General features: G+C 28.3%; 1 protein-coding gene across 5 annotated transcripts in view; it reads right to left on the bottom strand.

Annotated features, from left to right (window-relative positions):
• Positions 1–27,073, bottom strand: part of LOC136984409 (supervillin-like) — a 119,681-nt gene that overhangs the window by 30,017 nt on the left and 62,591 nt on the right. For all 5 annotated transcript variants that reach the window (XM_067281490.1, XM_067281416.1, XM_067281650.1 and 2 more), the window contains 3 exons: positions 20,484–20,648; positions 11,815–12,770; positions 11,267–11,714 (listed from right to left, as the gene is read on the bottom strand). In XM_067281490.1, the coding sequence (XP_067137591.1) occupies positions 11,267–11,714; positions 11,815–12,770; positions 20,484–20,648 (1,569 nt within the window). The remainder of the gene's footprint in view (positions 1–11,266; positions 11,715–11,814; positions 12,771–20,483; positions 20,649–27,073) is intronic.

Here is a 27,073-nt window from a genome sequence, read left to right as displayed (position 1 = left end):
TTTTTAAGCTTACTCATTTATTTTTTTGAGAAACCATACCATTTCTTTCTTATAGCAATAATTTTTCCAATAGAGAGGTTTCATGTCGACATCACGAGTGACGTCATGAGCATGCGCAATTGTCCAGCGCCATCTTTGTGACTGTTTGTGACTTGTTTACGTTTTGTGTGTGTTCACGTGCGTTTTAACTGGAGTTCTTGTGTTGTTTTTTTTCGTCGCGAATATCACTATGGTGATTTGTTGTGTAATTGGGTGTAATGCTAGTTCACTCAAGAACAAAGGAACATCATTTTTTAAAATTCCCGGCATTATTTGTCATCAAGGATCTCAAACTGAGGAGCTTTCACGACGAAGGCAAACTGCATGGCTCTCGAGAATTAACCGGAAAAATTTCGTTACGAATAAAGTGAATATCAATACAAGAGTTTGTCAGAAACATTTCATTTCAATATTTACGTTAATAAACACTAAGTTATATTTTAAAACCTAAAAGAGTTTACTGATTTGCTTATATTAATTTAGTTAGGTATAATGCATTTATAAACGAATAACTAACGTAATTTCAGGCTTTAGCTAGTGCAAACTTATAAACATTACACGTTAAAACGAAAAGCAAGTAGACTTATTATATGCTAGTTTCAACTAGAAAATAAAGGTACTGAACAATTTGAATTAAAAAATTTCCACGGCTGTTTTTAATTAGACTTTTACTTTCAGACAAAAATTCTTACTTAAGAAATACGTAAAAACACGAGTTTAAACAAACAAAAGAAAACATATCTTTCCAAGCAATATTACTTCGCTGTTATTAATTACTTTTACTTTTATATCAGGAGAAACCCAGCCACTTGTTAAATAGTTATGGGCCTCTAAAGATTTATAAGCTTTCATTTGTGACAGGGTGTAGAAATTTGTTGTAAAAACCAAATAGTTTATAATGTCACCAAATTCTACTTTCGGCCACAACTCTTGATATACGACGAAGTCTGATAAACTGGCTTCGTATGGATCGCCTTGACATAACGAAATTTTCTCTTCGTACAGAGCTGCATCTCGTCCTGTTAGACTGCTAGAATAGCTTGCAAGAAAAGAATCTTTTTTAACTTAATCCATGATAATAGAACTGCAGTATTTTTGTACGTTTAAACTAAAAAAAGACGTCGAATAACAGACTACGTGCAAGCTAAGCGAGCGAAAACTACCACAAAAATGGCGAATGGGCGGAGCAAACGTGTGTTTTATCACTTGACATGCGACCTTGAAACCTCTCTATACAGCTCCAGGAACAGGTGTAATTTGCCCCTAAAGTTGTCGCCTGAGCAACCCAAAAGTTGCCCTGCTATCAAGTGATGTCACTTTCTGCATGCAGTTACATTTAAAAGCTATAGACTTGATGGTGGTGGCCACACAATCACATTACAAAAAGTACACATCAGCTCTTAAACTATATTTTTAATATCTGACAATAAATTTTTGCCATATACTGAATACTTATTATAAGCTGTATAATTTATCACCACCAGGTATAGCAAATATATGTATATAATGTAAATATATAAATGTCAGGAAACAAAATTTAAAATTTTTTGACATTTTTAATAGTACAATATCTTTCACAGGCTATCAGTTAGTATTATAAAAGAAAATTATGTTGTAAATTGCAATAATATAAACATTTGTTAATTTCATTTTACATTATATCTTTACACCTATCCTTCGATTTACACGGAAGATAGGTTCCCGAGAAAAATGTGTAAATCGAATTTGTATCTTTTTGAATGTAAAACCGTGTAAATCGAAAAGTATGCAAAAAACACATAATTTCGTTGTTTATTAATTATGAATTTTTTTCAATTTTTTAAAGGTACATAAATCAAACAAAAATATTGAAAGGCAAAAAAAATATATTCTTTTATTAATTAAATACAAAGTACAAAGGAACAAAAAATAAAATCTGAAAGATTCATAAAAATGTAATGTAATTGTGTAATGTAATGTAAATAATGTAATTAAAAATAATGTAATCGTTTGTTACTTATGAATATGAAAAATTAAAATTTTCTGGTTTAAAACTATGTGCAATAAATGCAACTTCGTGCGTATGGGGGAGTACCCTATATCAGTTTATCGGTTACTATTTGACGGATTGAAATAAAACTGTCACCTAGTATCCTAAATACCAACTATAACATATAATTAAGGTGGATTGGAATATAGATGTAGATTAAAGTTAAAAATTGTTCCTTTTGATCATAGCCAGTTTATTTTCTACATTTATTTTTTAAACCGTGTAAAAGCAAAAATGTGTAAAACGAGGGATAGGTGTATTATAATTTTTTTTTTAATCCTTTAAGTGATCTCTCTTAAAATGAACACATTGATTAAGAGAAAATTTCTTTTACATGCCTGTTATTGTTAAATTATTTTTAAAAACCGATTTATAATGACTTAGGAATGTTATATTTGATTTTCACTGTATTTAATTACTTATAAAATCACTTTTTATCATATTATTTGATTAAAATATCATATTAGGCTAGTTATTGTGTTCTGAATATTCATTTTCATATTTTCTTTTAACTATTACAAACAAGAATTTAACTTCACAACACTATTAGAACATAATAAATAAAATACAATTTAACACATTTTGCACATATATTTATTAGAATGGCATTTTATTACTGTAAGTATTGGCATTCATTATGTAACCTTATATTCCATCTTGTATATTTCCAAACCGTTCAAGTCCAACTGTATATAAATGAAATGATTGAGAAAAATGAAATATACTGTATCACTTAATTTCATAACTTGAAAATATAAGAAAATTTTTTAAAAAATGCAAATGTCTGCTACTATTGAATTTTAAAAACTATTTAAGGTAATCTAGTTAGAAAATAGTATCAACAATATATAAATTCAAAATAAAAGTAATAATACAAACTAATTCACAATGAGTACTTCTTTATTTCACATTTCATTATGCTTGTAATCTGAATACACTAAACAGGAGTGGTCAAACCTTGTCTCAATAGAAGCCATACACTGCATATCAGAAATATGTGACAGCCACATTCTACATTGAAACGATATTCTGCATATAATCTATCTAGTGTGTGTATGTATGTATGTGTATATATATATATGTCAGTTAAGAATTCAATATATGGGAGCTGCAATACGGATCTAGAAAACTGTGGTTTGGCTGCCATGGCACTAAACAAATAAGCTGAAATTTCATACTTTTACTTTGAGTTTATATACAGTTGTCACTGTCTTGTAAAAAGATTATAATTTTCGATGATTTAAGCACAAGTTTTGGTTTCAATTTATTCAAAGTAAGAAAGAAAGTAAACTGAAACGAGTTTAATATAGAGGTTTTTCAACAACCATCATCTAACATCTATACTTTACAAAAGCAAAAGTTTGCAAAGAACATTTACACTTTTATGAAATATTTTTAGGATATTTTGTACAAACAAAATAAGTGATATCTTGTTAACTTTTTAATAAATTTCATAATTATTATATTATGAAAAAATTTTATTTTATTACAACTAAAATTCAAATCTGTAATTATGACCAAGTATTTTGAAAAAACTTCAGAGTAACTGATAAAACACTAAAAAAATTAATTTAAGTTTTTCTTTTCACATAAGTTAAAAATTTAACAATGCATGATCTTACTTTCATTTTTTAACATGTAATACTTAAGTTTATGAATTTTAAAATAAATGATTTGGATGAGGGGGAGAAAAAACTACATAAAATTTTTATGGCACAGCAATCAAATTTCATCAAAAATATTTTGATTATTAAAAGGATCTAAAAACAAAACATAAGATAATCAAAAACTATGGAAATGATAGTCATTTTATAATTCAATGGCTATTTTCTCCACAAAATCAATTTTGTTTTTACTTAAAAATAAGTTTTTTGCAATACTGTCTAGATATCTACACAGTAAAAAGTTAACTTATGTGCTAATGTATATAAACATGTACACAAAAGTGTTGCAAATACAGTATTCTTGATTATCTACGGTAATTTAAACCATAAAGGTATTTTAGAGAGTTAAAAACCTGGATAACATAGAATGTTTAGTAGAATAAGCTAAATTTGGATGCATTAATATAAATGCATTGCTGCAAATGACACACTTGGTTAGATCTACTGACTGAACATAATGACTTAAATTATATGATAAAACAGTTCTAATTTCATTTACTCTGTTTATTAAAGTAAACATAATGCCACAATTATAATTAAAATTCCTTTAATCTTTTTTAAAATTGTTGTGAAAAGTCATCAAATTAAATTCTTTTAAACATTTTTTAGAACCCTCTTTGAATACTGTGCATCAACTGTTCAAGATTCACAAAGACAAAATATTCTTCCACAATTCACTTCAGATAAATGGTCTCTGTTAATTGGGACTCTACTAGTTTACAAGGTAACTTAAAAAATTGAAAAATTATTTTAATATCATCACAATGCCATGCTGCAATTTTTAATTGTATTTTAATTTAAAGAATCACATGACTTCTGATCCAGACTGAAATTTAGTATATAGTTAATCAAGCCTCCAGCCCCTAAGCATTCCATATCTAGTCTCAATTTTCATCTATCTAACTCCATTCTCAAGATTAAGGATGGACAGATGGAGAGACAGACACAGTGAGAATCTACAGATCTGCAATTTGAAAACTACAGTCCAATAATTATTATCTTGCATATTTCTTGTTTAGAAATTTTTGGAAATGTTGTTCATCATTTGAAAAATAAGTTCAGAATATGATAATAATAGGTTAACATATGGCAGTTTCTAATTCTGGCTACTTAGTGCAATTTTCGGGTGATTCAATCACTTTGTCACTGCTCATGTACAGTAAAATTGCCTTCGAGTACTTTGAAGACAGAGTATATTTTTGTGTGGTGATTCTGTCGCAGCCAATCGGTATGTAGCATCCATAATTCCAAGTGTATGTGACATTATAGTTTTACCTATCATCCTTAGCACTATATACAGCATAATGTGGAAATTTAGAAAAGGTGCAAAATATAGCAAATACTGAATTTTTCAAAAATTAAATTGAAAAATATAAAACTTTGTTTTAAGTTAAAAGTTTTGCCACCATTTAAAAAAAGTTTCCATAATTCATTGCAAATTACCTTCCACCTTCCAAATCGTCACTCTATGAATCATTGTGTGATGGTGACACAAGTGCAGTAAGTGGAAAGCTAGCATAACTCTTAGATATATCTGAATAAACTGTTATTTTTTTTTTACTTAAATTTTTCTTTCTTATTGGAGCATACAAGAAAAAAGTAATTTTGAGATTCTTGTATAAATCTTCAATATACAAACCATAAAACAATTTTTTTTTTAATTCTTAATCACAAGATTAAAACCAGAATTTTCAAAAATTGAAGCTTTTATGAATATTTTTATCATCTCCAATAAATATTATATGCCAATAATATTAATATAGAACTTGTCTAAATGACAATCCTAATATAATAAATTACTCTACTTTCTAACTTATAAATTAAAAAGCATATTTACTTCATTTAAATACCATAGGATTGGTTTGTTCCATGTTCTTTTTTCAGATTCAAGTATTTTAAATTTCTAATTATAAGAACATTTATTAATTTCATAAAAATTCAATTAAAAAATAGATTATATTATGTAAAAGTTCTTAAACTTTAATTAATAAATATTTAAATTATGCAAAATATAGATCCAAAAATCTAGGAAGTTCCATCATCTCACTTATATTTTGCTATGTGAGACTTCTACAAACCTCTGCTGCTACTCTAATTCTCAGCTTCAAACTTTAACAATGTTCATATCTATATTTTTAAATGTTTTTTTAAATTATTATACAGCTATCTGAGAAGAATATGAACTCCCAAAAATAGAACAATAGTCAATAAGTTAAATAAAACCTCAGTACTTGCTTCAGCGCACAATTCAATAAGCGCACAAATGTTTTCGGCTCCATTTAGGTGCATTTGTCGGGCAGTACGGCCATTCCATCAAACTTAATGACTTTTAATAACTTTTTAAATTTTACAAAGTTCTTAAAAGTCAATATCTCAAATGAAATTCAGAACTATTATTCTTTGAACTAGAATAGTAAGAACTTCAAAGACTCGGAGATTAAGAAGGAGTACAAATAGTTTCAAAAATCTTACATTACTGAATACCAGAGAACTGTCTCCTTCATAGTAAGTGTTCTCTTTCATTTATGAATTTCTATTTCATTAAACTGGTTGAGCTTTTGTTTTTTTAATATATACCAATTGGAAACTTGTTCCTTGTTATTTATTGGTATAAAAATAAAAACAATTTTGTTAAAATTTATACTGTAATGGAATCCAAAACTACAGTATAAAAGTTCTTTCCAGATTTCAGTTTATTAATTCTCTGTTATGATTTACAAAATAGATCTTAATTTTTTTAATCATTACAATGATTTAAAACAAAAGTTCAATTTTGAATCAGTTTAAAACTCTTAAAGATGAATGAATATGTTCAAAATTTTTGCAGAATTTTTCCAACTTAAATTTTAGTAAAAACAAAGCATTACTAATATACTTATTTAATACTTATAATAAATTTTTAATGATTTGAATTTAAGTAATCTTGTTAACTAGTCAATTGAATAAATGATAACAATTCAATCTCATCTAGTAGAAATATTTTATTTATCAATGGCTGCCTAGACAGCTGAAAACATTTGATAAAATACTTCTGCTAGAAGATACTTAAATTATCATCAGTTAAAAATCTATTGTTGCATCATAAACTAGTAAGTACTTTCATTTTGCAATTAATCACTATTTCCACAACATTCTCAAAAAGCTTGCCAGAATAATTACCAAGCAATACATGATAATGTAAAATAGTATGTTAGCATCATCATACGCTTTGTTTTCCTTATATTTTTGAAATTATAAGTAATATCGACGGAAATAAAAAACAAACAGTGTGAGTAATGAATGTGCTTATCAGCTTGTGAAGCAACTTTCATAGGACACACAATGAATACTAAGTATTGAAGATAAAGTATTAACTTTATTACCATATGACTTCTAATTAAACCGTTTCTATTTCCGAACCGAACAGATGGTAAAAAGTAATGATCTAAATGGGAGGGAAAAACAAACTAAGAAAATTTTTTAAATTATACATTGTAATTTTACTAAACTATTAAATTTACTCTATTTCTTCGCCATATTCTAAATTTGCAATTTCTAAATAATTAATCATATTTTTGAAACTTACATCGACGAAAAATTACACGAAAAAATGTCAATATTATCTTGCAACAGTCACTGCACATGCATATCTTTATACTTAGACGTGCACGTTCCTACGCTCGTCAGTTTTAAATAATATTTTGGATTCGTCGACATAGTTACATTTCCACACACCCTTTTATTTACATAAAAGTAATCAATAAACATTGATTCGTAGATAACGGAAAATTTACGATATCATTACACCGCAAAAACCTAATCTTTTTATTTTTCTTTAAAATTATCATCAAAGTCTTAAGGAAATGTTTGGTTAGTTTTTGGAATATTTTATTTTAATAATGATATTTTGCATCTTTATCTACTTAATGTATATAAAATATAATCATAATTTTAAAAATTCATTCTTTCTAACGGAATTTCATTTTTTTTTCCTTTGATAACGACAATTCAAATAGGTTAAAATCTAAATTAAAACTATAATTTACCATTTATAATTAATAAAAATCTATCACGATATATCAAATATCGAAGATAAAATTATGCATTTACTTTTTTTGTATTTCTGTATTATCAAAATAATCTAAAGTATCTAATGTGTCGCAAACTTAAAACTCTGTTAAATTAATAGAACTTTTACAACTATATGTACTTCAAATTAATCACTAAAGCAAATTCCTGTAAATTTAAAAACAAAAATACGCAATTACCGATTAGGAAGTTTGTACAGTTTTATTATTTCTTAAAATTGATTTCAGGTTTAATGGTGCAAATGCAGAAAAATGATCTAGTATTAAGAAAAATAATCATTTAAGTTATATTATTTTACAGGAATGAACTATCACAAAATAATCAAACTAAATTGTAAAAGTACTTTAAACTTGAAATGTTTTTGATAAAAACATTGTAAACTTTGATAAAATTTATTTGGTAAAGAATTTAAAAGTCCAAAATATAAAAATATAAATCTTTCTACATCTGTTAACAGATGTTTACACAAGGGCTGATGCTGATAACAAACAGTTCTAGTGAAATGCAAATATTTAACAATTGAAAACATAAGAGGAAAATGATGAAAATATATTATTATAACTCTGGGCATTCGAAATTGTTTCCATTTCAAACAGAAAAACAAAATCGATGTAAAAATATTAAGTAAAAAATCTAATCTGTTTACCATTAACACTAGAAAAATAATTAAAACCATCAAAAACAAGATAAATTTTCTAACAAAAAAAAAATTAATTCTGAATCAGAATTAAAACTATTTTTTTTTTTCTTTTAAACTGTAAAATTCGAATTGATAACGCTTGCATTTCTGGCTGTGAATTTTTTTTAATGCGTTTCCTTCGAACATTTTAAAACAATAACACACAGCTGCAACCACTTGCATATCGCATTTCCCGTCGGCTAACTTTACATTAATATACACATAATAAAAATCTAAAAAAAAAAATTAAAAAAAAAAATTAACAGGAAAAATTGTAGCCAACAGTTCTTGCACGCACGCCATAGAACAAAACACTTGGTCAAATGAGTCATACGCTGATAATATAACTGTATACATCGATAATGGTTGTTTGGCTCGATGACAAGAAAAAGTTACATACCTAGCACTCAAAAACATATCGTTGGTTGACAGTTATTTCCCCATTCACTTCTAAATTCGATCATCTTCGAAGAACGCGTGCGCACCTCCTTCCCTGCCTCTGGCAGATAAAGCTTATCACTCGCTACTCGTTCGGTCACGTGACCTGCCCTGTTGTCTACATCCTATCACCATTTACAAAATACGGAGTCTCCTACCAGAATACATTCTCAGAATCGAGCTTCCACTTCTTGTTTTTTGTTTTTTCTTTTTTTGTTCCTTTCCTTCTTACAACTAATTGCCTCATCGCGTAAAAATCTGACTTCAATTACTTCTTTGACTACGGCTACTAATTACCGAAATTTCATAATTAATAAACGTGGAAATTCTGAAACTATTCGTGTGAAAAATAATAAACGTTAAAACGTTTTAAAATGGTGACGTTTTAAGCGGAAAACGACTAATTTTAACCGCGTTAAATAGACGTCATTTAATTTTGCGGCTGTAAAAATACTATTTTTAACGTTTAATGTAATGATTGATTAATTTTTAATTATATATATATATATATATATATATATATAACACGTACGGAATGAAATTATAACTAATTAAATTAATTTCACTCGATTTATTTTAATTAAACACTCGAGACATCTTTTAAAAGGCATTCCTTCTTCCTCGGGGTATCAAGAATATGGTAAAATTATTAACATTTTATTATAGAAAAACCTACAACAATCTGAATTATTATTATATATATATATTTTAATATAAAATTATGTCTAAAAGTTTTAACCATTTTGCTATTCTAAAACTGGTAAATACCCGAACTAACTGGTTTTGACGGAGTAGGCCCTATATGTGGGCAGTTGGGAAATTCCTATTCCTTTCCGAGGGAGTTTAACGTTAAAATAAACAAAAAAATATTCAAATTAAATGGCCAAATTTGATCATCTTCGATGGTATTTCACCTAAAACTAACGCTTTATTTTTAAATAATTAAAAAAAAAAAAAAAAAAAACACTACACAACACTGAGGTCACTCGTAAAAAGGTTTTAATTACCGAAGGTTATTAGTCGTGTTAGTGGCATGATTAATATCTGTTTCAGTAAAACAAAGTGGCATTCATAAACCTTTACCGCCTCTCATGTTTTTTTTTCTTTTTTTAAGTTTTTATCACTTTATTAAAGGTTTCAAAACGTCGGTTCTGCGTGTAATGCGTTAGAAATGGGCAAAATTTTTGTTTGGTTTCTGCAGAAAATAAAATGCTCGACGTGAAATCGCTGATTCAATTGTGAGGTGTTTCAGAAACCATAAACGTAAAGCCGATCGATACATATACTTCAGCGTATGAATTAACTTTCATAGCAACGTGGGTTGTGAAATAATTTTCTAAATAAAACTTGTTGAATAAACGATTCGAATTACTTTAATTGAAAATTCTGTGTAAATAAAATTTATGATTAAAACTAGAAATCAATCCAAATTTATCTGGAAAAGTTCATTCTTAATGCAATTAAATTCTTTGGATCGATTCTTTCATCAATTTCTCAGCTTAAATCATCCTTAAAGGTAATAATTAATCCAAAAAGGTGTGCTTTAACAATCAGTCGCATTTACAATCATTCACTTCTTCATATTAATATATAAAATAAAGTTTAAAAAATAATACGGAAAACTTACGAACGGAAAACATAAATCCTTTGCTGATAATTTTATTGTAACAGTTATAAAAAAAAAAAAACTAATTTTGAAATGATCGTCGCTAATTTCTTTCCTGTTGACATAGGTTTATCGCAGTATCGAATAGCACGATCTCTTACATAAATACGTTATTTGATCGACTACTTAAGTATCATAAAATATATTATTAGAATCATTAAAAACACAAACATTTTGTTTTTATGTACTTACGACGAACGCATGCCGTCGCCATCATCCAATTCAATTTATTCTTGGCAATTTTCCAGATATCACAGATGACGACAAATTTATATTATATTATATTATTAACGTTTTATTTTGTTAATCAAGAGAAAATTAACTTTTATTTATTTTTCCTAAATATCTTCGAAAAGATGAGTAATTTCCGACATTTTAACTCATTCCGATAGTTAAAAATTTTAATGTTTCAACAGGTCAAGGAAAATGAGAACATTACTGGTCACGACTTCCTTGCCTTTCTTATGGATGTAATGTGAGTCTACAGGCCAGCTGCTCTGTAAGAATATAAGGCACCGTTCATTTATATTTCCAAACAATTCTCTGTACTTTGTTGAAAATGAGCTATTAGATTTTTATATAATAAAGTTATATTTCGAGAAAACAATACTTAATAAATATATTTTCATTGAATGTTTTTAAAATTTAATAGAATTTGATAAGAAATTTTCAATACAACTTACTTTTCTTCTTTTTTCCTTAATGCAGCATTCAATCTCCTTTGAACAGCAGGATTTGCAATCTTTCTTGAAGGGCTGGGCTCCTGCCTGGAAATTGGATTAATAACCAAGTGACTCTGCCCGCCAGTTAAAACTGTTTTTGGTCCTTTGTATTTATTAATTTTTCCTCCTTCGTCGATGTCGTCTTCGGACGAGGATAGAGACGAATCGCTATCCTCGCTTTCTGAACTAGCTTCTGATTTTAAAATTGGTTTTAAATCAGATTCTTCTTTTTCTGCTCGTTTTAAGACGCTTCGTAAAGGTTTGTCTTCTCCGTGACTATCCTCTATTGTTTTGAGGATTCCTTTTAATTCTTTGCTTAATTCTTTTGAATCTGCTAATTGTGGACCTTCGTGCTTGAGAATACCTTTAATATCTGAAGAGTATGAATCTTTTGTTGTCTTCAAAATTCCTAAAAAATGTATTAATTTAATAAATTTAGCAAATTATAAAATTAATCGTTACGTTAAATTAGTAAATTAATATTATTATAAAAAGTAACTAAATGAAACCTTTCTGCTTTGCGTCGTCGTCCTCCTCGTCTTCGCCGTCGTCTTCGATTTTATTCATTTGATGACGGCTTTCGAGAACTGCTTTTAACTGGGAAATGCAGGGTAACATTCTCACGCCTTGCCTCTGTAAAACTTCGTGAACTGATGTATTACTTGATTCAATAGTAGATTTACTTTCCACTGCACCATCTGGAGATGATAATGCTGCTGCTTTGTCAATCTCTTCAAAAGTTATAGGTTGTGTTTTAAATCTAGCAAGAGATCTATTTCTCCGAGGTGGAGGCCCCGGTTTTAACATTTCTCCCGTAACTTTCTGACTAAATAATTTCATTTTATCGGCTAAACTTAACTTTGAAGGATCATCTTCAGAATCAGAAGCTGGTTGTTTTGGTGGTTCGGGTTGTTTTGGTGGTTCGGGTTCTATAACCTTTGCCACTGTTAATGGTTCTATTTCTTCACTATTTCTCCTTGAACATTCGTCTTCGACCATTTTGGTAGCTTGATGTAATTCTTCTTCAGTTATAGGCTGAGTCTGAGATCGTGGTGCTCTTCTTCTTAAATCGATTCGACTCCGAATGCTTGATGGTTTCTGTTCAGTCTCTAATTTTTGGAATAAAGATTTCTTAGCAGCAACGCTCATTTGGGATAATTCATCACCACTGGTACTCTCTTTAATTTTTGACTCTTCGGTAATTGTTACTTTAGATTTTTGGCTCGATACTGGAAGAGGTTCTATTTTCTCAACTTCACTGATTTTTTCTAGAGAAATGGGCAGTGTTCGGTATCTGTCTCCTTGTCGTCGATTTTTCTGTTTATCTGGTCTATAATGCTGCGGATATTCGGTCTTTGAATGTTTTGTTTCTGACTTTGAAGGCAATTCTGTCTCCAACTCTTTGAAAATATTGAATGATGTTTTCTTCAATATAAGGGAGCGAAATGCCTGAACTGACTCTAAACTATAAACAAAATAAAAAATTTAATTTAATTAATTACTACTTGATCCACTTTTACATTTTACAGATTACTGAATTTTTTTAAAATTACTTATTTATTTAAAAATGATTGATTATTATTAAACATTAATTAAAATCTTTTTATAAAATTATCAGATAAAATGTTGTGAATATAATATTATAGATTTTTTTGCTGAATTGCTTGATGAAATCAAGTTTAATTTATCAGATAAAAGAAAAAAAATGGTCTTATGTTTTAAATAAATATTTTAAAATAATGTTAAAAAAATTAGTAATTAGTATTTTAATATATAGTCAAATTTATTTTACTACAATATTTATGCATATTTAATTATAATTTAGTTACTACATTAAAATATTAATGAATATTTTTTAATTTACTATTAATTTATTATTATTATGTAAATAATTTTCTGTAAAAAATAAATCATCGCATTACTTAGAATTGAAGTTTTTACATGTAATTTGTATACAAAATATTTTATTAATGACTTTCTACAAAAAGCTATTAATACTTTGTAAATTTGAAATTTTTTAGCAGAATAAAAAGCAGTGGCATAGCGAGGGGGGTGCAAGGGGGTATATCATGCACTGGGCACCACTCACAGAGGAGTGCCCAAATGGTCTCCAAGACAAACTATATGTGTTTCTGGAGGGGGGAGGGAGGGCGCCAATAAAGTGTCGGGCATCAGTTATGTTTGCTATGCCACTGATAAAAAGGATGTCTCAGAAAAGCCATGCTAATGCTAATCTTATATCTCTGGTCTTAACAGATACAGAAGTTTGAAACTTTCATTGTACTAATATATCTAAAAACTAATTTTTTGCATGCTTTTTTGCTAATTTAATTTTTTCAATTTTATAGATCAAAAACAGTTCTAAACTTTAAAATTTAAAATGATAACTTATAATTTGTAAAACATCATTTTAAAGGGTTTTTTAATGCTTTATCCAATGATACAATCAGATTTGAAATCAAATACGGCATTCAGAAATTATAATTGAAAAACCTTATCTATGAAATTCCATTAAAAGTGAAAACAACAAAATGCTTTCACTGAAAAAATTTTTTAAGATACCGTTGAGAAACATTGAGAATAGCGTTTACCTTGAATTTTTCTAATCAGGCTTGTTTTGTAAATATTCAAAAACAGTTAGGTATTAAATTTTTTTAAAATCTCACAAAATAATGCATAGATGTAATTCTACATAAACTATTTTAATACAGTATACCTTGTTTATTATTTTCATTCTCTAATTTCATAAAAAAACTGATATTTTGTATATAAGGAAATATAATTTAATATGAAATTAAAAAATGAATTGATTTAAGAAATTAAATGAAATTAGAAAATTAACTGAATGAATTCACATCATAAAAATCATCTTATTTACAGAAAAGAAGTTTAGCATAATGAAGTAAATTGGGAAAAGAGATAAAATTGAGACAATGCTAACATTTTATAAAATTTACTCCAAATTTGATAAAACTAAAGCTTTATAAATTTTATCAATATTTCAGTTTGGTAATAAATTATCATCTACAATCAATTTAATTAAGGTTTTTCAAGATTGTGATTGTTTTTTTTTTTGTGTTCCAAAATTTCTCTCTGTTACTCCAATGTAAAATAAAGTGCTAGTCATTTTCTTCTTTAAAAAGCATAATATATATCAAATTTTTCATTCAAATCTCACTGACCTGTATCATTAATATACAGCTTAACTTAAAAATAGCAACAAAGAGATCTATCAACTAATAAGTTATAAACTTAGCTAACTTTAATAAAAACAATAATCTTTAAAAAATTGTAAAAATTTCTTAAAAATAAAACGAGTTTCTAAAATTAACTCTTTCTATCCGACTTCGAAAGAGCTAAGAACTGAGATGGACACCGTGGGAAATTAATAAATACTTCTTACTTTATTATTCACCATTCGTGCGTTATCATTCAAATACCCAAAATTTTGAATGATAACGCACGAATGGTGAATAATAAAGTAAGAAGTATTTATTAATTTCCACGGTGTCCATCTCAGTTCTTAGCTCTTTCGAAGTCGGATAGAAAAGAAGTTAATTTTAGAAACTCGTTTTTTTTTAAGAAATTTTTACAATTTTTTAAAGATTATTGTTTTTTAAATATACAATAACCGATCCCATTGCTGATATTTGTTTAGCTAACTTTATAATTTATGCCAAATAACCTGCAAATGATAAGGAATAGAAAAAACTTTAACCTATTTATAAAGGATATTAATTTATAAGGAAGTAATAATATTTTAATTTCATTATTTGGGTGATTGAATTTTGTAAAGAGTAATTGCTATGTAACATTGCATTCTTTGTAATTTAATGCCTCTTTTGTAACACAATAATTATATGCTTTCCTTAAATGCAGAAAAAAGTAACATTAGTAAACAAGCCAAACTGGTATGCTTCCTTATTAGGAAAAACAGGAAGCATGTTATTTATATAATAAATTTCAAATTTAAATTTAACTTTGATCTGAACAGTTATCAAATAAATCAAGAAATGATAATGAAATGAAGGTAGACTATCTATATCTGAAGAAAATTTAATGTGCAAGAATACATTATTGATGTAAGCAGTGTTCTTTTTCTATAACAAATATTGCTGGTATACATATATGATGACTGAACTTTTAAAATTGTTTTTACTGTGTAACTGCTGGTATCATTCACTGGATATCAGTACTTTTTATGTTATCTGTTGGTATGAGTTACTGGTGCATTCCAGCTTAAAAATATCTCTGATATAAGTGAAATTAGATTAAAACTACTGAGATGCCCACATCCACCAAATAAATAGATCAACTGGCATACAGCTCAATCCACATGACCTAGTGTTAAAGAGAAATCGAAGTTAAGGACCTCAGGACAACATACATGGGGAAACAAGTTATTGATTCATTTTTTTCTTGTAAGAATGCAAGAGTCGAGTCTTCTCTCTATCTCATACACGTAGTATACTGTTGACAATATTCTCTACAAAATAAACCTGCTATTTACATTATAGAACTGAATTAAATTAAGTTTTCATCAGGAAGTAATCCAACAGCCAGAAATGATTACAAGGAAGAGATGTAGCTTCCTTCAGTGCCAATAATTACATTACAAACTATCCTATACCATATAAGTGGTTCTGAAATAGCAACTGGCTTGTGAAAAATATTTTTCTCTGATTCCTTAATTACAATCTCAGCTAAAAACAGCCAATAATGGATTAGAATTAGCATGCCCAAAACATGTAAATTAAAATATATTTACAAAACTTCTTATTATGATTAATGTTTGGTTATATTTAAATTACCTTCATATAAAAAAAAAACAAACTAAAAATGCCTATTTATGCTATCAGTCTAATGATGCACATTATTAGCCACATCAACATATGGCTACTAGTGTGCAATCATTAGCACTCAAGCATTAAACTTTAATTGTTTTAGTCATTATTTGCTCAATACAATACTACTGCCATTTCTTACTTTGATTATATACTAGCCATTGCTAAAGGCAGTACTAGAAAAAACCAACAGCCAAACAACACTGGATGAATACTTAATGAATACTCAAGTTATACATTCTTTTTTAATTGTTTTAACATGTCCTTTTCATGTCATGAGCCAATAAAATTAGAATTTCTATTAATTATTGCTGTCTTATTTACTTAAACTGTTTGATATTATCAGTCAATCATCATCATCAGGATAGACAAGTATCAACATTATTATAATAAGCAGATTATATTTCAAAATAATAATTATGATAAAGTAATTAATCAGACATAAATAAATATATTAAGAAATTTCACCTTATTTGTCAAACAACATTAAATTTAATTTTTAAAAATTCTGAATTATAATTATTATTAGAACAACTTAAATTTAATTCAAAATTTACTTATCTATTATCCTTGTTCAATTATATATTTATAAGTATGATCAAAATTCATAATTATAGACTTACAAGAGAAATTGTGATGATTCATAAATATTATATCAGGTATTACATATTCAGTAACAAACCAACTATTTCGTCAACTATTATACTAACTTGGAAATTCCCAAATTTTTAAATTCAACAACAAATATACAAAAAAAAAAAAGATAAAAAATAAATAAATCACAAATAGTTGTGAAATGTGGTGCAAGTGAGGTACAAACATGGACAAAACATTTCTCAACATAGGGTAAACAGTACAGATACTGGCCATTTTGAATTTAAACCTCTTTAATACAATTTCTATAAAAGTTATTCTGAAATATTGCCTAGTAGTATTAATACAAGGTTCTGCTGTCAATATACAGCAAAAAAGTCCACAGGTTTTTAGCCAATTGCATGTAGCTAATAACTATAAATTTTGCATTTTCATAAAATGAAGCACATGATTGGCATTTGTATTTTCTAGATGTTGACAGTAAAAAAAAAAAGCTATTAAAAAAATTCATCAGTATTTCCTAATTTAATCTTTGTTATGACAGAGATTTCCTTAAGTGACCAATAACTGAACCATTTATCCTAACTACATTCAACATTAATACACTTGTTCTATTGTTTTTCCTGAAACTTGCAACACAGAATTCATTTGTCTGTTTTCTCAATCATGTCTGCATCTCATTCTTAATTCTTTATTATCAGAGAAACATTTATTATCAATGTTTTTTCTTTAACAAATTGAACAGGTCAGATTCACTTAAGTAAGATCATTGTCTGAAGTGTCTTATATAAGCACCTGGGGCTATGATCTTGTCCAAGGTTCAAGATCTAAGGTGTAGGGCAAATGTTCAAGATCTCTCGAATGTTTGCCTTAAAGGCTTTTTGAGATCTTGAATTCTCTACTGGGATTTTTAAGCTATATGAGGTGTAGCATTGTTATGCAAAAATAATAGTAAACAATTAAATACATAACATGGCCGGCGTTTATTTACATTTAACAAATATAAAATATAATTACGACTATACAAAGTTGAAGACTTTGTCTTGTCTTTAATCCGCCGTTCGTAGCATTCTTTTAGGAGATTGAAGCCTCTAAGGAAAGGTCGCCTCCAGGAGTTTGTGAAATTTAAAAGGATTGCTGATGGTGCGAACGGCGGATTAAAGACAAGACAAAGTCTTCAACTTTGTATAGTCGTAATTATATTTTATATTTGTTAAATGTAAATAAACGCCGGCCATGTTACGTATTTAATTGTTTACTTTAAAATGTAATAATTTAACTGTGGCAATAGCACTAGAGGACGCTTTTTACCTGTTTTACATTCTTTTACGGAGATTGAAGCCTCTAAGGAAAGGTCGCCTCCAGGAGTTTGTGAAATTTAAAAGGATTGCTGATGGTGCGAACGGCGGATTAAACACAAGACAAAGTCTTCAACTTTGTATAGTCGTAATTATATTTTATATTTGTTAAATAAAAAAAAATAATAGTCCTCTTGTCAGAAGTCCCAGAGGCAACCAAGGGTTTTTGCACCCAGATGAGAAAGTTAGTAGACATGTTCATTTAGCTGCTTTTAGCAGATCTATCAGAGTAATATGTCAAGAACTAGCATGAATTTGGAATGATAAAAACATAAGTATCCCTTAATTAACACAGTTAATCAATCTCTCAATGCTATTGCATATATCAAAATCACATTAATCAAATAAGTAGTACCTTGGTGGTCAACTAAACAATCACCACCCATTAGAACAAATTTTCGGTTAATAACTAAACGAAAACAGCAAATTCATTAACACCTTATATGCTGAGAAAAACATATGTATGTCAAGTAAAGACAGCTGTTAAAGCTGCATTAGTTAAAACTTGCAGCCATGTATAAAAAGGGATTGCTGCAACTAATTTCAAAACATTTTTAAAGACCAACCTCAGGTAGAATACAAAATCAAACTTAGGAAAAATAGAATGTAACAGTTAATTTTACAAACATGGAATGCCAGTTGGTTTAAATTAAAATTTAAAGTAATAGAATAAAATAAAATTAAAATAAATACGTAGATGAATAATAAAAAAATACATAAGGTAAATAAAAATAAAATATATGAAGGATAAATGATAAAAAATAAACAATATAAATAAAAAATAAAAATACAATATTAGCTCAAAAAATCTGTAAATAATAAAACAAATATATACAAAAATAGGTAACTATTTTATATGGTGAACATCCTGAAGATGTATGGAGAGTGCTATTGTCCCATCTATAAAATCATGCTATTATATCTATGGAAATATGGTAACTCTTGTCTGGAACAGAATCTGAATCCATGATTGCTGTTCAATCAACACTGAAGAAAATTGCAGGATTCAAATCCTATAGATTACTCTAGAGCATTATTTTCACATTTCGTCTAAAATTTTAATTAGATTATTCAACAATCATCTAAATATTCAGGCTATAATATGGCTATAATTTAGATTAATCTAAATTATCAGCAAATGACAATATGCTTACTCATACCAAATTAGTTAAACAGTTAAATTTAATATTTATTAAATAACACAATTTGACAATCAAAATACCTAAATATCAGAATTAGAGCACTAATAAATAAATACTAAATTTAAAAAATAATATACACTACTAACATGTTGATGTATCAATATAATACAGTAAGACCCCGCTTAACGCTGATTCGATATAACACGGTCTGCTCAATGCCTAACAAAAACACTCAAAATTTACGCCGATTCAAATTATCATGGTATTTCATTGATCCGTATATAATATGAACCAATCAGCAAAAGTTGGCAATTTGTTGTAGCACTGTACTTTCCTTAAACCTGTTTGTTTGGTGCAATTTTGAAAAAAAAATAAAATTATGGATGCCATAGGCAATGTCGACTTCACTTTGCAAGAATCAACTGATAAATGCACGAACAGAATGCGGAAGAAGTTATGGCTGAAGGTATCCAAGAATTCTCAAAGAGAAAAGCCTATCACTATCGTTATGTTGACCAAATTGTCAACCTAATCAATACAACAGGACTAGGAGATGTAGACGATATTGAGGAGTTACTGCAGGTTTCGGGTGAGAGCCTTACCAATGATGGCCTTCAAGAACTGGCAGAACAAGGAATTTATATAAAACTGGAAAATAGAGATTCTGAAAATGAAGAACCCAAAGAATTTCTCTACAGATTTCCTTAGTAAAAGTTTGATAACGATAACCGAAATCGTTGATCAAATTGTAGCAATGATCCAGATTTTGAAAGAGGCATTTTGGATGCGATCTTCTGCCATCAACATTTGCTTAAGGAAAGAAAAAAGCAACAAATGAAACTACACAACTTTATCGCAAAAAACAAAAATTTCAGAAGAGCCAAAGCCTTCATCATAAAAAATGAACTTTACATTTCTGTGTGCATATGTTTGTGTGTTATTTAATTTTAACATATATTATGCATTTTAATATAAAAATAAGTTAAAATTATAGTAAAATTTGTTTATTTTTGGTTGCATGTTCCCCTATCCCTATTTACTCTATGTTAAAATTACCTCGTTTAACACTGTTTCACTTAGCGCTTTGTCATCTAGGAACACATTCCCCACATTAAGCAGGGTCTTACTGTATATTCTTTCTGAATTTTATAAATTAAAGTTTTTTAAATAATAATATTTTGCTCAAATTATTTCATCGACTGAATCAATTATTAATTAAAATTCAAAATTAACACTATACCTGTCTGTCTCATTAATTTCTCCTGATGTTACTGGTTGAGTGTGATAACGCGCAACATTTCGCCGATCAAATCGTGCTCTCCAGGCAGAGATTTCATTGCTTGATATTTTAGTTTTCTCTGTGGATTGCATACTTTGCAAAGGCTTAACTTGGTCTTCTTTTAAACTTTAAAAAAAAAAAAAAAAAATGTTGTAGATTAGAATTCATTCATATTTATCAAAATTTCTTTATACTATTTTGTTTTAATACATTCAATATAAATGGATATAGCTTTCTTACAGGATATTTATTAAATATCCTGTAAGAAAGCTATATAAGAAAGCTAAAAGATTTAAATTAGCTTTAATAAAGCTAATTGAAATCTTTTACTTTATTCTAATGTCTTACAATTGATATATTGTATTTGATTGTTATGATTTAAGCAATTAACAAATACTTTCTCTTATAAAAATCCTTTTTTTTAATATCATATATGGATAATATGTTTAACATTTAAACATTAAAATCTTATGTACTGGTACATTTATAGATACTAAAAATTTATTTAATCCAAAAGATTATGTCCAAACTTAGCTGTAATTTTTAATGTGAAAAAAACAAATTCCTTTTATATTTAAATTTATTTTTTAACAATAAATAATTATTTTTGAAAAAAGTATTATTTTCCGTTATAGTTAAGGAAAAAGATAACTAAATATTTATCAAAAACTTAATAAAATTATTCACTATATATGGAAAAGTTAAAACCATTCTGCTTCGCTTTTATAGTTTAAATTAATACATTATCAAATAAAAATTAGAAATTATCGTTTTGATATTTAAATCGTTAGTAAAGTTTTATTTTTATTTGTATGTGTTTGAAAATCCATTAACAGTTTGAACAAGTGTTGTACAATAAACTGATATGTTAAAAATTTGGAAATAAGATCAGGCACTTCAATTATTTAATATGAAATTTATTTTTTAGAACATCTAAAACATTTTTTAGTTTAACAAACTTTATTTCATCTTAATCTTAATTAGTAAAAAAACAATCTTATATCATTTACTGAATCTATCTATCAATAAACTCTACGTTTCTATTTATTGGAGTTTAAAAAATATGGTATTTCAACTGACACAATTAAGCACATTTGGACTTCTGTACATCTTCAGAATCCAATCCATTATATTCTATTCAAACATTTTTCTGCATTTTTAGAATACTTCAACATCAAGCTAACAATGCACATATTCTCTTCCAATGCCAAATCATTTAACTATATTTTCTTTTACTTTATGTCAATCATTATTCCATCTTTTTTTGTTTTTTACTCCTTTACCACTCACCTCCCAATAAATTATCAATCTCTCACATTAATCACTACATATTTTAAACTTTTCCATCATCTATAAATTCCTATCATCTTGAACCAACATTATGATTTTTGTCTCCAAAGTCTATGTTCACATCTTTATCATAAGCCACTAAGCTAAGCATTGTGTTCTTATTAGCTTTCCTTATATCTTCCTTACAGTAAAAACACTCTAAAAGTTGCATTAACCAATAAATGTCATTTTTAAGATTTTTTAGGAGTGTTTTTACTATTCAGCATTGCATTTCTCAGTAATCTTCCTTACCTTCTTTTATCTGCATTTCTAAATTTTTTCTCATTGCACCTATATAAAACATTTTTCTGCCATGTAAACAAACATAAAAACATCTGTCATGGCCTCAGATAAGTTCAACAACACAACTTAAAAAGCTTTATGAATGTTTTCAGTCTACTCCTAAGATCTTTGTCAGTTAGAAGTCATTCTAAAATACAATGTTTGAAAGAAGAAGGCAGAATTCAAGTATAAAAAATTAAAATGTACCACACAGGTATGCTATTTGATTGGAAAACTGTTTAATAGAATAGTATTGTCAATCACTCGCCAGGCCTGTGATACTTGCTTCTCATGTTTGTTGTTAATATAATTATTCTTACTATTAGCCTTAAAATCGCCAAGGCTTTAAAATTTCTCATCTTTTCTCCCTATAGAATAGTTCTTAATAAGAAAGCTTGGTATAATAATATTTTCACATTGTTGGTTGAGGCATATACAGATAAGGTGGTGAAACTCTTCCTGTTGTTGATGTTATATTGATGGTCACTCATCTCCTTCATTAGGGAGTGCTGGTAGAGCTTTTAAGTTGTGTTGCTGGATTTATCTGAAGCTTTGGAGGATGTTTTTATGTTGATACATTGTCCAGTTCCAGTGAGAGAAGACTTTCATGTAAACAAAGTTTAAAAATGAAATGATTAATTTGAGAGATGTTGATAATTGTTGGTAACAGGGAGGTTAGTGATAAAGGAGTAAAAAAAAAAAAAAAAAAGAGAAAAGCTAGAAGAATGTTGACAAAATAAAAAAAATAAAAACAGTTTAATGAAAACACACACAAAAATACCAAAAACCAGTAAAAGGAATAAAAAATATTTACTGATGCAAATGTTCTCATCCATTTCTAACAATCATCATCATGTATATCATAATGAATACCATACAAAACAGTGTTAAGCAATCAAACACATTTAAACATAAAGATGTGAAGTGATTCAAATTGTGCACATGTGCATTGATACAATGTTACAAATCTAAACAGAAATTTAAAAATTACACCTTTGAACTGAAATTGCTTGTAAGCAAGGAGTACAATAATAAATACATGTTCATAGCATGCCCATCACGATGTACAACATTCTCTTTAAAATTGACTGCTGTCCAGTTCCTAACAGCCTTGGACCAACTAAAGGAACATGAACATAAGGTTAGTAAGAAGCTCTCCAATACCACTCTAGTGGCATCACCAGTGCCGTAACTAGACTTTTATGCGCCCGGTGCAAGGATCTGTAACTATGCCCCAAAACTTGGTCCAGGTCATATCCCCCCCCAGGGTCTACGCCCTGTGCATGGGCACCGCTGGCACCGCCCTAGTTACGGCACTGGGCATCAACATCCAAAGAGTATGCATGAGTGGATTTTAAAAGTGTGCATCTACTACATTAGACCTTGGATCCCAAACATTTGAGATATTTAGAGGCATAATTCCAAAGTAAAAATGCCGTCGCATATCCGATAAATGGAATTCGGGAAAACATTATTTAAGCGGCATTGCGAAAGGAATTCAAACTTTCCCTTTGCTTTGTATAGCTTGATAACAATTCTTCTATATATCTTGGCCGGCGTAGCCATGAAGTGCAATAATTAAACCAGTACTGGAAAGATAAACTATTAAAAAACAAAAAACCGTAATGTTTCCAGCAATAAAAACTATTTAATAATAACGTTTTCGACTGTTTTAAACAGCCATCATCAGTTACAATGAACTTAAACAAAAAAGAATGCAGAAAAAATAGAACACAAGCAATACAAATATTTAAAATTCAAAAATAATTCCAAAGTAAAAATGCCGTCGTATATCCGATAAATGGAATTCGGGAAAACATTATTTAAGCGGCATTGCGAAAGGAATTCAAACTTTCCCTTTGCTTTGTATAGCTTGATAACAATTCTTCTATATATCTTGGCCGGCGTAGCCAGGCCAAGATATATAGTTTTTTAATAGTTTATCTTTCCAGTACTGGTTTAATTATTGCACTTCATGGCTACGCCGGCCAAGATATATAGAAGAATTGTTATCAAGCTATACAAAGCAAAGGGAAAGTTTGAATTCCTTTCGCAATGCCGCTTAAATAATGTTTTCCCGAATTCCATTTATCGGATACTTAGAGGCTGTTGAAATTTGCAAGGCTGTTTATGAACTTGCCTATGGCTTACATTTTATTGTACTACTTGCCTACAGCATTTTGTTTAAAGCTGTAATTTTTAATTTTATACATATTAAGTTTAAAGTTATAATTTTTAAATTTCTATGTTTATATTGTTAACACCATACCAATGTGCATGTGAACAATTCAAACCACTTCAAATCTTTAAATTTTAATGTGTTTGATTGCTTAGCATAATTCTGTTCAGTATTTGTTATGGTAAAACTGATGATGTTTGTTAGAAAGGAATAAAAACTTTTGTATCAGCCAATACTTTTTCCTTTTACTGATTTTGGATATATTTGTGTTTTCATTCCATGCAACCAGTTTTTGAAGAAGTAAATGTTTTATAGTTTAATGATTTGGCATTAGAAGAGAGCAAGCACATCTTTAGCTTGATGTTGAATTATTCTGAAAAGGCAGAAAAATATTTGAATAGAATATAATTGGATTGGATTCTGAAGATAGACAAAAGTCCAAAAATGCTTAATTATGTGAGTAAAAATAATTTTTTAGATTCTAATAAGCAGAAATGCAGAGTTTAATAATCATATAAAATGTTATTTATTGGAAAGGAATGTCTGAGGATATATCGAATTTTTGACACAATTAAGGAGATACTTAAATTTTGCTGGCAAATATCCTGCTCTTCAGACTGCATCTGATATAGTTCACATCTCTTTGTTAACACATATTTTGGTAGATGGAACCAAGAATGCTCTACATATAAGAGTATAAGAATATAAGAGTATAACAGACTAACCTAACCACTGAACTGAATCCAGGAGCAGTATACACATAAAACTTTGCAAATTTAAAAATAACTTGTCTACTTGGATTTCAATAGAAACAATTTGTTTTTAATTTTAAATTACAAATTACAATATTTAATATTATAATTCAGTTGTTTTCTTATTTTCATTATTAAAGCAATTAAGTATAAAAACTATTTCATAAAACTACAAATTCCTAATCCTATCAATTTTTGTTTTCCAATGCATGTGTCAACTGTCTTAACAAATTGTTAAGATTTGTCACAGAATGAAAAGTGCCAACTATAAGAGAAAGTGTAATTTTTCAAATTGAAGTGAGCACCATTGGCTTGATATACAGCAGCGGTTCCCAACCTTTTTTTGACCAGGGACCACTTTGATTTCATTGTTGTTAGCAGGGTCCACAAGGTTTAAGAAAAATAAACTGTCAATCTAAAAATAAACTTTAATCAAAACTTTTAACATAAGTAATCGTTAAACTCAAGAGTAACATGCTTTAACAGTACTATTATAATAGAAAACATAACATTTTTAGTAAAAATTAAATTCAGTTTGTATCAATGTGGAAATAATTTAAAATGAATAAAAGTTTTAAATCTTTTGCGGACCATATTTTAACTCTTGCGGTCCACTGGTGGTCCGCGGACCACTGGTTGGGAACCACTGATATACAGTATAGTTGTGTTGATCCACCCTCTGGGTGCACCAAGAGGCCTTGACATCCTCCAAAGAAAAAGGAAAGAAATATTAAAAAGTTTTTCAAAAATATTTTCCTAATTAATGTGTCTTTATTTATTTATTTATTTATATTGTGTCATATGTTCTATTTCTACACTATTTATGAATTAGCAGTCACATAATGTGGGAATTTTACCAAAAGTGTTTTTATCTGTTTAACTTGGCTCCCCAAGATTAAATGCTGAATGTGTATATCTGTATTGCAAATGATGACAATAATAGTGATGCATAAGTGTTGTGACCAGCATTCAAGTTGAAAAACACATCACTGGTCATGATGTAGTTGTGCAAATGATACAATGTAATTGTTATTGAATTCACTGAACCATGACCCATGATATTGATTATATATTAATCAATATTTTTTAACATTAAAATGCCTATCCTTAGTCCATGGGACCACCAATCTACTTTGCATGAACTGATAGCATTATAACAAGGTTTGACTATATCTTTTTTCTCCAGAGAATTCTATATTATTTATAAATTTAATCTTATTTCTGATTATTAAATTTCTTACATAACAGAGATACCAACTACTTTTAATACAAAATTTCATACTAATGTAATTAATTAGTATATATACAGTGGACTCTTATTAGTTAATGGTAAATGGGGTTGATGCTATTAGTTAATATTCTCAGTTTTTGATGCCCCAGCAGAAATCCTGCAGTTTAGTCTATATCACTCCTTTTAACAAAAACCCACTTAACAGTTTTACCACCAACTGTTTTTTCTAATCTAAAATATATGCATAGTGTATTAAACAATATTGGTTAACATCAATGTCTCTTCCAGTTACTTGCCAAAATTATTATTATTGCTTTCATAGTTTCAACAAAATGGAAGAAAATTTGGAAAATAAAAGCAAAAACAAGATAGTTATGTTGAAGCCTTAGGAAACATATCTGAAACAAGCTAAAGGAAATTCAAGACCAAGATATAACTGACAGAAAAGCTTCAATAGACAGAAAAAAAATATAAAAGGATAAAAGAACACTATCAAAACTAAGGATAAAATCCTAAAGTAATAATTACACTCCAACATTATTTGGCTTTGTAAAAACACAAAAAAGGTTGACCTGTAAGCCCAGAAAAACTAGCTGAGAAATTGCATAAAATCATAATAAATGAATGATAAGTATTGCTAAAAGTCATGAATACACATTATTACATCTATCTCTTAAGCAACAAGATGTTTAATCACCATATATTTTTAGGTTTTTAAATTATACTATTTTCAGAACAACAACAAACTTTATTGCAAACTCAATTTAGCATTCACTAT

Source organism: Centruroides vittatus, unplaced genomic scaffold, assembly GCF_030686945.1.
Source record: "Centruroides vittatus isolate TY-2023 unplaced genomic scaffold, ASM3068694v2 contig_1012, whole genome shotgun sequence".
NCBI classification, from domain to species: domain Eukaryota; kingdom Metazoa; phylum Arthropoda; class Arachnida; order Scorpiones; family Buthidae; genus Centruroides; species Centruroides vittatus.
This window is presented reverse-complemented; position numbering and strand designations above follow the sequence as displayed.